This window comes from Haliaeetus leucocephalus, unplaced genomic scaffold (assembly GCF_000737465.1).
Source record: "Haliaeetus leucocephalus isolate CR32 unplaced genomic scaffold, Haliaeetus_leucocephalus-4.0 Scaffold687, whole genome shotgun sequence".
NCBI lineage: Eukaryota > Metazoa > Chordata > Aves > Accipitriformes > Accipitridae > Haliaeetus > Haliaeetus leucocephalus.
This window is the reverse complement of record NW_010973123.1, coordinates 3,282,942-3,298,630: the sequence shown is the minus strand read 5'-3', so window position 1 is coordinate 3,298,630 and position 15,689 is coordinate 3,282,942. Positions and strand designations below refer to the sequence as shown.

At 55.5% G+C, this 15,689-nt stretch overlaps 3 protein-coding genes across 4 annotated transcripts in view; 2 read left to right on the top strand and 1 right to left on the bottom strand.

Annotated features, from left to right (window-relative positions):
* Positions 1-3,685, bottom strand: part of ASCC1 (activating signal cointegrator 1 complex subunit 1) — a 42,043-nt gene extending 38,358 nt beyond the window's left edge. The window contains exon 1 of one of the 2 annotated variants that reach the window (XM_010579918.1): positions 3,659-3,685. The gene's annotated coding sequence lies outside the window, so the exon portion shown is untranslated. The remainder of the gene's footprint in view (positions 1-3,658) is intronic. The other variant, XM_010579917.1, reaches the window with a different exon arrangement.
* Positions 1-6,121, top strand: part of ANAPC16 (anaphase promoting complex subunit 16) — a 6,278-nt gene extending 157 nt beyond the window's left edge. Inside the window, exons 2-4 of the mRNA XM_010579919.1 lie at positions 1,522-1,679; positions 3,874-3,948; positions 5,816-6,121. Coding sequence (XP_010578221.1) covers positions 1,522-1,679; positions 3,874-3,948; positions 5,816-5,931 — 349 coding nt within the window. The 3' untranslated portion in view covers positions 5,932-6,121. The remainder of the gene's footprint in view (positions 1-1,521; positions 1,680-3,873; positions 3,949-5,815) is intronic.
* A 6,245-nt stretch (positions 6,122-12,366) lies between these two features.
* On the top strand, positions 12,367-13,868 carry DDIT4 (DNA-damage-inducible transcript 4). The gene is made up of 2 exons (XM_010579916.1): positions 12,367-12,473; positions 12,719-13,868. The coding sequence occupies exons 1-2, from the start codon at positions 12,377-12,379 to the stop codon at positions 13,192-13,194; spliced, it is 573 nt and encodes a 190-aa protein (XP_010578218.1). The 5' UTR covers positions 12,367-12,376; the 3' UTR covers positions 13,195-13,868.
* The last annotated feature ends 1,821 nt before the right edge of the window (positions 13,869-15,689 follow it).

Below are 15,689 nucleotides of genomic sequence, written 5' to 3'. Positions count from 1 at the left end.
CGGCGCGGGCGCGGCGCAGGCGCAGTGGCGCTACCGAGGCTGCTGCCCCCGGCGGGGGGAGTGTGGGCAAGAGGCACCGCGGCGCATGCGCAGTGCCGGCAACCCCACCGCTCCCCCCACCCCCCCGCAAAATGGCCGGCGGCTCGGGCGATGGCCGTGGAGGCATCGTCCTGGCCCGCCGTCCCCCTCCTGTGTGCTTGCCTCAGCCTGCTTAAAATAAAAATCCTGCAGCTGTGCCTCGGAATCCGCCGGGTTTGCGAGCCCCGGTCGGTGTCATTTCCGCGCAAACCGTCGCTTCCCTCAGGAGCGGGGAGCCGGGCCTGCCCAGGTTTGCGGAGGAAGGTGTTCCTGGACGTCTCATAGCCAAATTAAAGCTTTCTTTTATCCAGGCATTTTCTTTCACAGCCCGTAAGCGCCCAGGGTCCTCTGCGAGCTGTCGCGCCGTTTTGTGTTACTTGCAGTAAATGAAACAACCGTGAGTTTAACGGTGAAAGAGCATACAATTTCTAGTTGTGACAGCCTTTTAAAAACCCATTTTCTTCCCTAAATCTTTGAGTGCTTTCCAAAGGCGCTGTCTGCCCAGCCTAAAGAGTCTGCAGAAGTGTATTAAATAGGTAGGATAATAGAAATGTGTTAAATGGGCAGAATAATTGGGAAGTGCTTATAAGTGGTTTGGAGGAGTAGCAAGTGCTGTCACTTACACGTGTTGAGTGACAGCTTTTTTACTATCGGAGAGGTATGTGACAAGTTTTAAGTGCTCCTTCACGGCAAACGTACAGCCAATACCTCTTAAAAACAAGGCTGAGAAAAGGGTGCGCAAGATGCGACCGGGCTTGCGCTGTACAGGCAGATGGATGCTCAGCCATTGCCAGTTTAGGTCAAACACAGGGTTTTAAAAGCAAAAGCACATCTGGAGCGATGCAGAGGGCAGTTGCTGCAAATTAGGCCCGGCGTGGCTTCGTGCAGGATGTGACACTGGAACTGGCAGTCCTGCGGGCTTCCAGGTTTTATGAGGCAGCAGGACTTTTTCTGTGTTTGTGCTCCTGGAAACAAGGCAAAAAAGGAAAAAAAAAAAGAAGTCTTTTTATGACCCTGGGGAGCGGAAAAAGCACCAGACAGCTGAAGGCCAGCGAATTCGGGCCAGTGACCTGCGCCAGGTTATTTTTACGAACTCTCCGATCCTCCCGCTGAATTCCCAGGCCCCTGTTGTCCGAGGGGTCAGAGTGTGGGTTACCTTCAGTTTCTGGGTGCCACCGCGTGGTGTGACGGCTAACTGCACCCATGCCCGCAGCGGGCACAGGCAGCCTCTCCCACGCACGCAGGGCAGCCTCAAATCACCAGTGCTTTGAGGCTGCGGAGCCATGGAGCAGGGGCGGCAGCCCAAAACTCCACTCACTGGCTCTTCCTGGACCTCGCCGCCGTCATCTGCCGTCAGATATGTGCGTGGTCACTGGCTTCGTGCCCTGGGAAGCTCCGAGACGCCCTTCCTAACTCCGCTTTGCTCCCTTTTTGTTCTTCCAGGCTGGGACGGGGTGAAATGGCAGCCTCCTCCTCATCCTCTTCAGCTGGTGGAGTCAGCGGCAGCTCTGTAACAGGATCGGGGTTCAGCGTTTCGGACCTGGCGCCGCCCCGAAAAGCCCTCTTCACTTACCCCAAAGGAGCCGGGGAGATGCTGGAAGGTGATTGCTCCTGCCCTTCTCCTTCCCTGTTCCTCCTGGTATGCCGGCAGCCCTAGAAGGGAGTTGCCGAGCTTGGCACCCCACTGCCTTTTTGGACTTTAGCTGGCAAAAGCTGGAGGGAGGAAGGAAGCACGAGGTCTCGGGTAGGTCCCGAGCAGCCCCGGCTCTCCCACCAGTTGTTCATGAGGAAGTGATTTTTCTGGCAGTCACCTCTTTTTTAGCTCCGTGACAACACTTCAGACGAGGAAACAATCTACCTGAAAGGGAACATGACGGTGTTAATTGCTCATTGTTAGCTAATCTTTTGATGTCGAGCAGGAATTACTGTAAAGATAGCTGAGGCAGGAATATTTTTCTTGGCAAAATGCATTCTGGGGTTGGATTTGACTGGGCTAGTACAGGAGGCAGCTTGTATCCCTGCTGGCCAGGAAACGTCAGGCTTGCTTTTGCCCTCGACCCAAATTAAAACCTCGCCGCAGAGGTCTGCAAGAGGATAAATCAGGACTAGACCTCTCTTTTAATCCTTCGAGGCTTAAAGGATCCTTTTGGGCTCACTGTTGTCGGGGTGTTTCTCCAGGGCTGCCTGGAGAGGGTCGGGGCTCTGATCCAGCACCATGTCTTGCGTTTGGGTGCCCAAGTCCTGCCACCCGCTTCGTCAGGGTTGCCTGAAGGAGGACCCAGGTGTGTCACAGCTGCACATCCCTGCCCCTGCTCTGGGTGAGGGAGGAAGGGCAGGTCCTCCAGATGACAGGGTTAAGCCAGGGTCGGTCTGTCTGTTTGTCTGTCCGTTCCCCTTGAACTTCCCATGTCACCATGCCGCACACTTGACTCTCTGAGCCTGAAATTCATTGGGGTGGTGGGACCAAGGCTTGGGTGGCCCTGCAGTTCAGAAGTGACACAGCAACGCAGGGCAGCTGGGAACTGATCACTATATCATTCAAGGACTGTTTTTATTACACATTAGAGCCCATATGCCGGTCTGTTGAAGTAATTATGACTAAAGGCTTGCTCATAGAACTTAACGAGCCCTCAAAACAAATTAAAATGATGAAGCACTTCATGTTACCAAACAGACAGACAGCTGTTCCTCCCGAGAGCCACTCGGCAGGACAGCCGGGCTGGGGAGTCGGAGGAAAGGGAAGGGTACGTTTGGAAATAGCACAGTGCAGCACCAACACACCATTTCAACAGCTTGCGAGAGGATGCTCTGAGCACAGCAAAACTCCCGACTCTTCCCTCTTACCTGGGGTTCAGCTTTGGATTAGATTTTCCAGGGCCAGGGGTCTGTTTCTACCCTTAGTCTTTGAAATTGCTTCTCTCCTCATTTTTATGGCTCAGAGCTTTTAATTGATTTTGTGTTGGGCTGACCTCTTTACCAGTAACATGGCAGTTTGTCTGCTCTGGGTAGCAGCAACAACTAAACACTCTCCCTGTGGCAGGAAGCTTTAGGTTAGCTTTTTAATTTCTGAGATAAAAGGTGATACACCCATTCTTTCGTCAGGCAGGTACTAGTGGAGTAACTGCATACCAGTTTCCTCTTCAAAAATCCCCACTAACTGACTGATTTTTATTGTTACTTTATCTATCTCGCTTGGTTTTAAATAAACCTGTAGGTGTTTTGGTGTTTTTCAGAAGGAAGTAGTACAAACTATGTCAGTGCCTGGCACACAGTTAGCTATGTATTCTACATTGCTTTATTTCTGAGACAGTTGTGTGATCAATTACTGACTTAGATGGCAAGATCCACATTATTTGAAATCCTTTATACGGGGTTATGGTCTAAGCCTGTGGGAAATCATAAAGCATTATAAGGACACAAGTGTCTGAGCCCCGAGGGAATCGGAGACTGCCATAATATTAGCTGGCTTCTCCTTAGCTTACCTTGTATTTAAAATGGACAAAAATTGCTTGACAGAGGGTATGTAACAGAGTGTCAGCCGGGGTGTCTCCCAGGTAGCACAGCCATTCCCCAGCAGCACCGGGAACCAGCCAAAGCCCCGCACAGGATTTGACCGTGGGGCTGTACGGGCCAGAAACCGGAGCGCTGCACCCTTGGTGCAGGGGAAAGTGTCGGAACAAGGCAAGTGGGGAAACCCACACCTTGAACATAAAATTAGAAGGTAGGTGGCACTCGGTTAAGGCTGCTCAGTCTTAAAAATCTCAGATAAAACTATGTCCCTTTTTCTGTTTACAGATGGCTCCGAAAGATTCCTCTGTGAATCTGTCTTCAGCTATCAGGTTGCATCTACATTAAAGCAAGTGAAACACGGTAAGCACCGAAGCACCATCTATTTTAACTGCACGTTGATGGGGGAAGATGGCAGGGGAGCACGGAGAAAAGGCTGACATGTTCTCGGGTGCCAACCACAAAAAAAGCAGAATAGCCTTTTAAGTTGGCGAATTAACGCTAAGTCAGACCATCATTGAGTCCTTTTGCAAGCCCTATGCAAAGCGACGGGAACCCACACAGCCTGGGTGGGAACAGGCTGTGCCTTTCGAAGCTTGTTTTTCCATCGCTGTGTGCTGCGCTGCCTTCACGAGAGGTGAGGCCAGAAGAGGAGGTTATGGGCAGGAAACGCCCACGCTCTGATCTTGGCCCAGCACTGACTGTCTCTCTGGCCTCGGGCAAAGAGACACTTGATTCCACCTTTGTTTCTCTGCTGAGCCCTCGTGACACTGGCAGGGTCAAGCGAGGTTTCCAAAGGTGCTCAGGAGACGGACATGCGGGTGCCTGGCGTGGCGTGATGGGGCTGACTCCACTCCCTACCCTCCCCAAGAAAGAGCCTTACATCTTGTTTGAACTGGGGCTTCCCTCCTGGGGCCTTTGCCCGCCGCCCAGGTGCCTGTAACTGTATGATGGGCTTGACTGCACGGCAGCTTTCGTTCTTAAGACATTGGGTAGAGCTCAGCACCAGACCATATCTGCTGCTCGAGGGTCACATCCTTTCTCGTCCCCGCCTCTTGTCAGCTAGAACACTTCCACGTGTTGTCTCAGACCAGCGAGGTTTCCTGTGCATCGCTGGCGAGGGAGGTTGTGAGGAGGAGGTCTGGGGGTGTGCAGCAGCTTGCAAGGCTGTGATCCTCTATTTCTGAACCAAAGCACAAAGCCGAACCTCAGAGCCATTGTTTCCACAGCTCCGGCGCTACTATGGCTGTAGCTGCTGGGGGCTGCTGCACAGACTGGCACCCTGATAAGCACCAGCCTTTGAAACTGGTTTGTGGAGCACCGGTTGCCTCCGTGTAAGAAAGGGGAAAGGCTTAAAAAAAGATCAAGGTCATCATTTTTTGGCTTGTTTGTTTGCCAGTTCCCAAAAGCACTCGCTTGCGGGAGGTGGAGTGAGAACAGTCCCTCTTAAAAGCACCCACTGCTGCAGTCAGCATAAATCACGTACATTTTGTGTTACGCGTCTTGCTACTAAGTCGGCCTGTAGCAGGCCATTTTTCCAAGAGGCCGCTGCTCTCTTAAACCTCCAGCAGAGCCAAGAGAAGGGCTGTTCTCATCTCTCTACCACTGCAGCTAATGTAACTGAAAATGGAGCCTGCGTGCCCAACGCACAACCGTTTTTAAATAAAACAGAGGAACAAGTTGTCTTGAGGATCCCCAGGGAGGCAGCCTGTCTCTCCATGGGGACCTTTGTGTCATTAGCGTGCTCTGATTGCAGAGCCTTTCTGCTACAGTCATCCAGGTCCTGCTCAAAGGACCCTCATTAAAATGAGGAGCTCCTCACACTGCACCTAGCTTTACCGTGGGCTGACCAAGCCATCTCTGAAGTTCTCTTTTCTTTTGCACTATAAATATTTACGCTAAAGAAATGAGCTTCATCCTATTTTCACCCCCATGCACTAATTGGCCTTGTGTTTCCCTGTTAGGACTTGAATTTACACAGCACGGGCAGGGATGGGTAAATACACATTCAGCACTGGACGAGGCAGAAAAGCCTGTCCCTGCTTTCTCCTGTGATCTGGCGAGGTCTCGCCGTTTGCATAGGGCGTCGTGTAGAGTGGGTTTGCATTCAAATTGGCTCGGTGGGTTTTATTCTACTCTGTTCCCCATTGACAGCTGGGAATTTGCATCTAATTGAAAGGTTTCATTGCGCTGTCATTGCAAACCACAGTTACCTTTGAACTTCTTGCAGATCAACAAGTCGCACGGATGGAAAAACTAGCCGGTCTGGTGGAAGAGCTGGAGGCAGATGAGTGGAGGTACAAGCCAATAGAGCAGCTCCTGGGATTCACTCCCTCCTCGGGCTAAGCGTGGCTGGATCGCTGCTGTCAGGGAGCAGAAGAAAAACATTCTCTGGCGTACCTTCAAAACACACCCCCATTTATCAGGATGCTGACAGCTGCATCAGCAGGACTGGGCTTTTTGTTTTTCTAAGTTGAGAGTGGGGATCCCCCGCAAAGGTGCCAGTAAATGGAAATGACGGGATTCTTCAAGTCCTCTGCAGCGTTACAGGCTGGCAGGGCTCAGTTTCTGTAACTTAGAAGGTAGGATCAGTTTTACAGAACTCAAGAGAATCACCTTATTGCTTACAGAGGTGGTGGCAGGGGAAGGCAACCCAGTAACTCAGCCTGGCCTTTCCCCAGTGAGTGGCCGAAGGGCCGGGTGATCGGCGGGCTGGGAAGCCTGCATCTTTGCCACTCAAGCCAGGCCTCTGTAGAGCGGAAGTACGACACCCTGCCAAAAACGCTCTTCAGCCATAGCCGTTGTTTTGGGGGATGAACAGGACGAGAACTGTCCCGGGTCAGTTGAGAGGGGGCAAGCGGTGACACTTTCTCCAGAGGTACCTCATGTATCACTGAAGCTGTTTTCTCTCTGTTGCTGTTTCTCTTGTGTCTGCATAGCGAGTGCTGGTACGACACTGCTCTCTAATGCAGAAGGTGTATCTTTAATACCCTGAAACTCTTTTTTTCCTCTTTATTATATATTAGATTGCTCTGTGATAATAAAATAATTCTGTCTTTGAAACCGTTTATCTTTTCAAAGCTTGGTGGGGGGGGCCTGATGAAAGAAACAATCCACCATTCGGTAGGTAACAGGAGGTTTAATGAAGCTCAGAGGCAGCTTGGCTGTTATGATGGTCAGCTTAAGTTCAATTTAAAAAAAAATCCTCTGAGAGGAGCCAAACCACACTTGCTTTATGCTCCAAAGTGGATTGATTTAAATCAGATTTTAATCCTGGTTTAACTCAGCCAGCAGAAAACCCTTATTTAAATCCATCCATTTTAATCATCTTGTTTTTCATTTGTACTTCACTTCTGTTCTTGAGGGGAACGGGATTTCCATTTTCTGCCATAACCATTTCAACATGTTAATTTTCCATTGATTAGAGCCTTAACACCATGGTTTTGCTAGCCAGCAGGGGGATAGGCTCTGCACAGTATTTAAGCAACTGTACAACTTAATGCTCCCAATGCCTAATTCTTCCACTTTCAACATCTTATTTATGAGACGATTTTATTTTTACTCGCTTTTTCAGTCCAGCCACATCTGGACTGAAAGAGATTCATTTGAATCCATCCCCATCTGAGCTATATCACCAGCAATTTGTGTTAGCTAAAACTAAGGGGAAAAAGTTCTGCGTTCGTTTCTGTTTAGAGATTAGTTCTAGTATCAGAGTCAGCTTTTTGTGATCCAGAGCCACATGCCACCCAAAAGCCAGCCCCAATCTGCAGATGCAGCCCCAGTCCCAGCTCTGCACCCCTGGAAATTTGCTCTATGGTTTCCAAAACCGTGTACGGGTGTTCTCACGTAAGGCTACAGCTCAGCTGAGACGTGTCCCATACCGCCTCCCCCGTGCACGGCCCGGAAAACCTCCTCCCTGGTCCTGGAGGGCCGCCAGCCCCTGATCTGCAGGGGCCTCCTGCACAGTAAGCAGCTCATCGGCCAGTATCGTTTTAAACGTGACGGCATTCGGTATTAAAACTCCATCGCAGATGGGGTTATTTTGAAAAGAAGGGAGCGTTTCAATCATCGACTTGTTTGTTTGTTTTACATCATCTATTTTTAATCCTGCTTACTCCAGCCACCTAAACTTACCTTGGCCAAACTTGCCAAAAATACACCCACCCCCCCCATATCAAGACAACATCGTGGGGTTTGGGAGCGGAGCCCTGCGCCTTCTGCTGCCGACCACGCAGCAGCGCCCCGAACCCCCCTTGCTCGCACCGAGTCCCACCCACTCGCCAACCCTACGTGCTGCAACTGGCGTAATCAGATGCAGAAAGAGCTTTTCCTTTTTACTGCTCGACGGGAAACTTTTCCACTCCGCCAGCCCTCCGGGGACGCCAGGGGATCGGCGCCTGCGGCTCTGCCGACGGGATGCAGTGCCCAAGCGTTGCCCACATCTCCCCGCGAGCCCGGCTCGTGTCGAAGGGCCCGAAACATGGTGGGGCTGAGATTTCTCCGGAGCAGCCCCCCCCTCGCCCTCCTCCCGTTCCTTGTTTTCCAGCCATTTCTCGGCGGCGTGCCGGGCTCATGGCTGGATGGAGCAGGAGCAGGGAACGGCCCCAGCTCTGTGCCGTACATGGCTTGTTTGTATGTGTGCCCAGCACCAAAATAGACACATGTGTGAGAGCCATTCAGAGGAAGTGAAAAGTTCACCCTGTACAGTACTACAAATGCAAAAACATGTTGTTGGCTGTTCCCTCCTCCTGCTCAGTAAACACTTTATGTAAGGCGGCGAAAACCAGAGGGATTGCTGCATGGCAAAATAGAAAAAAACAACCTGTGCTCCCCCTCCTCCAAACGCAGGTTTTCCCTGGCAGCTGGAAACTCCTCAGCTGCCCTGTTTCTGCTTTGCAGATCTGTGGGGCAGAGCTGGCGGTTAACTATTCCTCCTCAGGGTTTTGAAGCACCATTCCCCAAAGCTCGGGGGGGGAGGGGGGTGTCTCTGCAGCATCCCGGGGGCTCGGCGAGCAGCTCGGGGGGCTATTTGGAGGCTGCAGCTGGGAGCAGAGCAGCAGGGGGAAGGGAGCCTGTCAGCTGCGAGCAAAAGTTGATGCGGGGAGGGGAGGGAAAATAAAAAAAAAAAAGCAAAGCTGAACAAAGAGCTCCGTTCAGGGCTGCTGGTTGGTTTTCCTGTGGGTGCTCGCAGCAGAACGTTATGTACCGGCGTGCAAGTCCCACTCGCGCCTCCCTTCTCTGGCTCCTCGCGCTGCTGGCCGTGGCCCCAGCGCGGGGACGGTGCCAAGGCACGCGCTCGCCTTGCTGCCCGGCCAAAACACCGGGCCGGGGAGGGCCTCTCCCCCTCCCCGTGCCAAGGATGCAGGAGTGTGGGGCAGCACCTCGGCAGCCCTCCACCAAAATACCAGCTCCCAGCTTTTGCCTGGGACGGGGCAAGAGCATCCAAGGGGAGATGAATTTCACATCCCCCCACCCTGCAAACGGCACGGTGCCAACCCGGCACTCGGTGTCTCAGCTGCCAAAACCCGTCCACTGACCTCCTCGGATGCACGTTCCTTGTTTCTATGCCCGACTCCCGCACGTCGTGGGTAGGCAGCCTGCCTGCAGCTGCTTGTCCCGGGGGGGAGAGACGGGCCCGAAAGGTTTGGCTGTGGCAGAGACCTGCCCGGCCGGCGGCACGCCGGGACCTGCTGCGGAATCCCACCCAGCCCGCAGCCTTCAGCTTGCCTGTTAGAGATAGCCGTGGGCTCGGCGCAGTGGCGAAGGATGCGTGGGGTCACCCCTGGTGTGCCCGTCACCCCCTGCCACCACCAGGGACCCGGTGACCGAGGACAGAGGCAGAAAGGGTGCAAAGGACACCCACCCTGCAGGTACTTAGGGGACACCGCGAAAACCGTGGCCTCACCCTCCCCAGCTCAGCCCTTTTATTACATTCCCCAGGTGCATGTTTGGACACAAAGGGTCACACCAGCCTCTGCGCCAACCCTGGCCAGCCATCGTGTGCCGAAATAATGTGTAAATCTACCTAAAAGCAGCTTTTGGGGCCACGGAACTGCTGGGAACCAACGTGAAGATGAAGACGACACCATGGGCAGTGGGAACCACACCACGGGGCAGGAATTTGCCCCCCCACACCCCGGCATACGCGTGGGCACTGTTCGCACCCGACGTGCGCCAAGGCACTCACTGAGCACACCCCCCCACACACACCCGGTACATCTCCTCCCTTCCTCCTCCTCCTCCTCCTCCTCCTCCTTCTCCCCAGCCCCCTCCCCCTGCAGTCCTGCAAAACCGCTGAGCTCAGCACATCCCGGGCAGGGGCCCAGCCAGGACCCTCCCCAAAGCCAGCCGCCCCCGCCAGCTCCCGCTTAACCCTTTGCAAAGCCGGTCAGGCTGGAAATCAGAGTGATCGAGCAAACAAATTTCATCATGGGGCGAGGGGCCGGAGGGGGGGGGTGTCCCACAAGGCACAGCCGGCCAGGAACAGGCTGTCCAGAAAGTTTCATCCATCATCCTGAAGCCCCCTCTGCTCTCCCCAGAAAGGACGGCAGGTTGGGGGGAAAGACACGCCGCTCACCCACAAAAATCACGCTAGGTTTACGCCAGCAGCAGTACCCAGGAGGGGGAAGCGCAAGGATTACTAATACTGTAGTTAAAAGTTTGCTTTCTAGCCCCAAACCATTTCTAGAGGCTCCGCTGCAGAAGAGCAGCCCGGGTCGCAGTCTCTTTTGGGAAGGAAAATGAGCTGCAAGCCCCGCAACACCTCCCCTCCCAGCAGAAGCGTGAGTGCGCAGCATCATGTTAGGATTATTTTATTTCAGAGATCAGAAGTCACCTTTCACTTTAAAACTTGCTGTCACACCAGAGGCTGCCTGCTCCCCTGCCTACCAGGCAATGTTATGGCAAAGAAAGAAAAATATTTATGCTCGGCTTCAGAATTCAAGATTATTTTTAGCAAGGCGCCTTCCCTGTAGTCCTTTACCTCTTTTTCGTTTATTTGCCGTTTTCCCCCTGGTTTGACCCCAAAGCCAGCAGTTCCTCATCTATTTTCAGCCTCGCCCAGCGAACATTCATACCAATGACTTGGTGATTGTGGGGAGAAAAAACCCACGAGCTGGATTTTGTTAAAAACAGGATCCCAAGCACAATCCAACCATTTCTGAGTGCACGTGTGTATATTTCACTGTATTGCATGGCGAGTGCACAAATATCGGTGTATATTTTTAACAGCTGGGGTTGGGGTTTGTTCATTTTTTTGTCCCAAAAAGCAGAGCAGTAGCCTTGTGTGCTGTGGGCATGAGCCAGGGCTTGTTCCCAGCTCCCCGCACATCCCCTCCACCCCACCACTCCCTGGGATGCTACCCGCTCCTCCGGCTTGGACCTCTGCTCCCAAAATGGTGACAGATTCAAGCCCCACTTCTCCTTTGACCCCCAAAAAAGCAATTTCCCCACTGCTACAGCTGCTGGTGTGGTGCCTGGACCCTTCACACCCACCACCCTGCAGCTCTTGGGTGGAAGGATTTGTCCCCGTCCTCCCCACGGCAGAGGTCACAGGCGGCAGGCGCTGTCCCCCTTGCTCCCGGCCAGCGTTCGCTCTCTGCAGCGTTTACCGCCGCGTTGTTATCAATCTCTGCTCAGGAAGGACAGTACCCAAGATAAGTCCCGGAGTGACTTCAGAGCCTGCTCAGCTCCTCCGATAAAGCCACAGGCAGCGAGGGAGGACAAACAAAGCCCTTTATCGCCAATTAATGAGCCTTCATTTGGCTCCCCGCGCTCCTCAGGGTCTGGCTTCGGAAAGGTCACGTACGCAGGGGCAGGCACGCACGGACCCGTGGGGAGGACACACGCTTCCAGAGCAGAGGGCTCAGAGGACAGCGTCTGGCCCCCGTTTTAGGAGACCGCTGGGGGAGGCAGACGCCTGGCACCGAACAAAATCCCCAGCCCCGTCCATGCCCTCCTCTCGCCCGCCCCTCAGCACCCTCCGATTTTTAACGCTGTTTCACTCCAACAGCCCTTATTTTCTTAAGACACCTGGACAACTCCAGCTAATGGACACTGTCAGCACCCCGGGCTCTCACTTCAGGCAGGAGCAAACCGGAGTCCGCCATGTCGCGTGCCCGGGCCGCCCCTGCCGCTCGCAAGCAGGATCAGGCCCCGCCGGTGCTCAGCGGGCAAACACCGCCTGGGAGACGAAGGGCCATCGGCCTCAAAAAGCGAGGCCGGGTAGGAAAACCCTCACGGCCTCGTCACCTGCCGTCTGGTTCGTGCCAGCCGGGGCCCGCTTCACAACCCGGGGACTGAGGCGAGGCCCGGGGTGGGCTCTGGCCCCGCGGGGCTGCCTGCGCTGAGGCCCGGGCGCTGAGGTAAGGGCCGGGGTGAGGCCCAGGCCCAAGCCGGGACCTCAGGGGGTGCCCAGGGCCCAGGCCCGGGCCCTGAGGGGGTGGCAGGAGGCCGGGAAAGCCCGGCGGGCGCTGCCCAGAGCGGCAGGCGGATCGCCCCGGCCCGGCCCGGCCCCTCCTGATGCAACCCCCGGCGCCGTTTGCAGGGCCCGGGGCCGGGCCGGATCGGGGCCGAGCCGAGCGGAGCCGAGCGCAGCCGAGCGGAGCCGAGCGCGGAGGGGGAGGGGGAGGGCGGGGCCTCCCGCTGTCACCGGGCAGGAGAGACGCCGCGGACGTGCCCCGCGCTCCCATTGGCGGGCGTCAGCTGGAGGGGGCGGGGACTCCCGTAGAGGCCCTGTATAAGGCGGCGGGCCGGCGGCCGGCGGGGCAGAGCGGGCGGCGGAGGCGGCGGAATGCCGGGGCTGTGGGAGCGGCTGGCGGGCGGAGAGCGGGGCCGGCTGGAGACCTCCGACTGCGAGTCGGTGGGCAGCGCCTCCGGCTCGGAGGGAGGTGAGCGGGGGTCCCCGAGGAGGGGGCGGGAGACCTCCTGGGGGACATCCCTGAGGGGCCTGGTGTGCCTCTGAGGGACGGGGCTGTCCCTGAGGGGCTGGGAGGTGGCTGAGGGTCCCCGAGGGCGGGAGGGGGGCTGTGCCAAGCCCCTGTGCCCCAGATGAACCACCCCCAAAACCCCTGGGCTCGGTGTGCCCCCACAACTGTGAGACCCCGGGCTGACCTGGCTGCTGTCCCCTCCGCAGATGCCGAGTACGCCGAGGGGGCCTCCCTGCCGGACCTGGACCTGCTGCACGACCCCGAGGACGAGCTGCTGTGCGCCAACCTGATGGACCTGGTCCAGGCCACGCTGGGCAGAGCCCCGCTGGGTGCCAAGCGCTGCTCCCGGCTCCTCATGCCGGCCCAGCTCCTGGCGCAGGTGAGGACGGAGCTGCTGCGCCTGGCCTGCAGTGAGCCCTGCGGGCTGCGCGGGGCCCTCCTCGACCTCTGCGTGGAGCACGGCAAGGCCTGCCACGACGTGGGGCACATCGCCGTGGACCCAGCCGTGGTACCCACCTTCCAGCTCACCCTGGTGCTCCGGCTGGACTCGCGTCTCTGGCCCAAGATCCAGGGACTCTTCACCTCGGGGCCGGCTTTCACGCCGCTGAAGCTGAGCACAGGCTTCAGGGTCATCAAGAAGAAGCTGTACAGCTCCGAGCAGCTGCTCATAGAGGAGTGCTGATGGGCCGTGCTGGAGAAGCGACTTACCCAAGTGCTTTGGAAGAGCCGGTTAGAGCGTGGCGGCTCCCGGCAGCCGCTGTAGTTTAGGTTAGGCTGGAGTAGGGCTGTAGGTGGAAGTAGTTTGGGCAGGCGGAGGTCCCTGCGGGGTGCCTGCCTGTGCCGGGGCATCCCTGACGCGGAGCAGACTGGGACCCAGGCGGAGGTTGCTTCACACTGTCGATGATTGTGGGATGATTGCGGTGACTGCGCTCCCGGATGCAGCAGCAGGGCTGCTGGGGGGGCAGACGGTCTCCTCCTGTTGGCTGATTAATCATGGCTTTTTTGTAACAAGGATTGTAATCAATGGGGTTTCTGGGGGAGGGCGTGTGTGTGGGAGTGAGGGATGGCTGGGCTGTAGGTCTGGATCAAAGATAAAACCCCACTGCTGGCACTCAGGCAGCTCTGTGCAGGCTCCCAGTAAGGCAGGAGATGGGGTCCAGAATCGCGTTGTGTCTTTGATCACGAGCGGGGCGTGTGAGGTGACGCAGGGACGGAGGGCAGGACCCCTCGCTGTGACATGCTGTGGGTGCTTCATTGGTTACAGTTTACACTCGTACACTTGATGTTCAAGTGCAAGAACTTCCTATGCAATTGTGTTGGGGTGGGTTTTTTTTACTTTTCTAATAAAACTTGTCTTAATTGATAACCTGCTGTCTCCCTGTTGTCACTCTGGTCTGGAGAGGGATGATGCAACCACTCCCTGATGGTTTGAAATCCCCACTGGCATCCCCAGGAAGCCTTTCCCTGGCAGGGCAGCCCCTGTGGTGGGAGCTGAAGGTTTTGGGAATGGCGGGGGGAATCCCACTGTGGCTGGTCTTAATTGCAGGCCATGGGGCTGTGACTCAGGGGGAGCTGAGTCAGGCCCCTGAGCCAGCCAGGTGCCTGCCTGTGCCTGGGGGGGAGCACCCTGGCACCCCAGCAAGGGGCTGCTGCTCCTCCCCTGGGAGCTACGGAGGGGAGTTTAGGCAGAAAAGCAGGAGAACTGGCTAAAATTGAGAGGGAGGGGGACAGGGAGGGTCATACCTGCCAGGGGGAGTGCTCCCCAGCTCCAAACACACTCTGCAAAAATGAGACCAATTACCCAAGCCTGCAATTAGAGGCACTCAGAGAAAAGGCTTTCACTAAAGGGTAATTAAGCTGCTTGGCAAAGGAAGAGCTCTTAGAAGGTGTGGGGGATAAAATCAGCCTGGAAAAAAAAAAATTTCCATTCAAATGTGAGTTTGTTCTGGCTCAGGCTTCTGTTGTTGGTTTGGTAGTTGTTTGGTGTGTGTTGTCCGTCTCCCCCCATGGACAAACAGTAACTTTTCGATGAAAATTTTCACCAAAAAAGTTGTTTCTGAAAATGACAACCCATGACCAGAGTGTTGGGAGCTGAGGTTGCTCACCCATGTAAGTACCACCTAGGAGCAATCAGCAACAAGCAGTGCTGGGCAGGTACAGCTGGAACAGTGCCCTTACAAACCCACACTGTGTAAAGTGGGAGGGGTTCCCCTGAAATCTTGGGGACTGAGGTGTTTCTCAAAGCGTCATGTGCCAGAGCATCCCTGCCTCACATGACGGGCATCCCCACGCCAGGGCCCGGCAGCATGGTGCCCTGCGGTGTTGTCCAGCAGCAAAACCACTGTCAAACCAGCGCAGGAGCCACTGAGAGGGTTGGAAAGGAAACTTCAAACCCAAAGTTTTTTGGCGAAATTGCAAGAAGAGCAGGTTCTGGCACCGCCGGCACAGGGCGGAAACGGCATGTTGCTCCCCAGCCACAGTGAGAGATTTGTGGCGTGGTGATGGCAGCGACACCGGCAGCTCGGTCTGTGCTGTCAACCCTTGCTGAGGTATATTGTGTCTTGAAGCTATATCTATAGCTCCATAAATGTATGTATTTTTATATACCGAGCTCCTAAGCGCGCAGAGGGGATGGCCCCGTGTCTTGCCGTGCTGCCAGCAGCAGCATGGCCCCGGCTCATCCCCTGCCAGCCTTTCTGAGGGTGAGTGAGGGACTCCGCATCGCATTTTTTTTACATTATTATTACAAGCAGCAATCAAGGCTTTGCAGAAAATGCCGAGAAAATGAACAAATCCCCCTCGAAACTCACAAAAGCAAATGCAGAGCGACAGGACAGCCTCTTTGCTGGGGAGGTACCTGGCAAAACCCTCTGAGCGGATCCACGTGCTCCTGAAATGCCCCATAGTCACAGCCACGAGCCACGGCAGGTGAAGCTTTGCTTCTATTTATAGTAAAATGGCCTTTCCATGACAAATTTGGGGGGGATGTCAAGGTCCCCGGGGTTTGCCAGCTCCCTGGAAGGTTCCAGGAGCTTCCAGCGAGGCTGTATTTAGCCTCTCTCGGGATGGGGGGCAGGCAGAGAGATATTTTGGGACCTGGGAGGCAGTGATGGGGCTATTTGTGGCACCACCAGCATCAGCCTGGGGGTCCCAGGTGCGGTCACGGTGGTGGGGAAA

Coding starts and splice junctions, on each gene's coding strand:
- DDIT4 (XM_010579916.1), top strand. CDS start 12,377: ATGCCGGGGCTGTGGGAGCGGCTGGCGGGCGGAGAGCGGGGCCGGCTG. Junction 12,474..12,718: donor CGCCTCCGGCTCGGAGGGAG/GTGAGCGGGGGT, acceptor TCCCCTCCGCAG/ATGCCGAGTACGCCGAGGGG.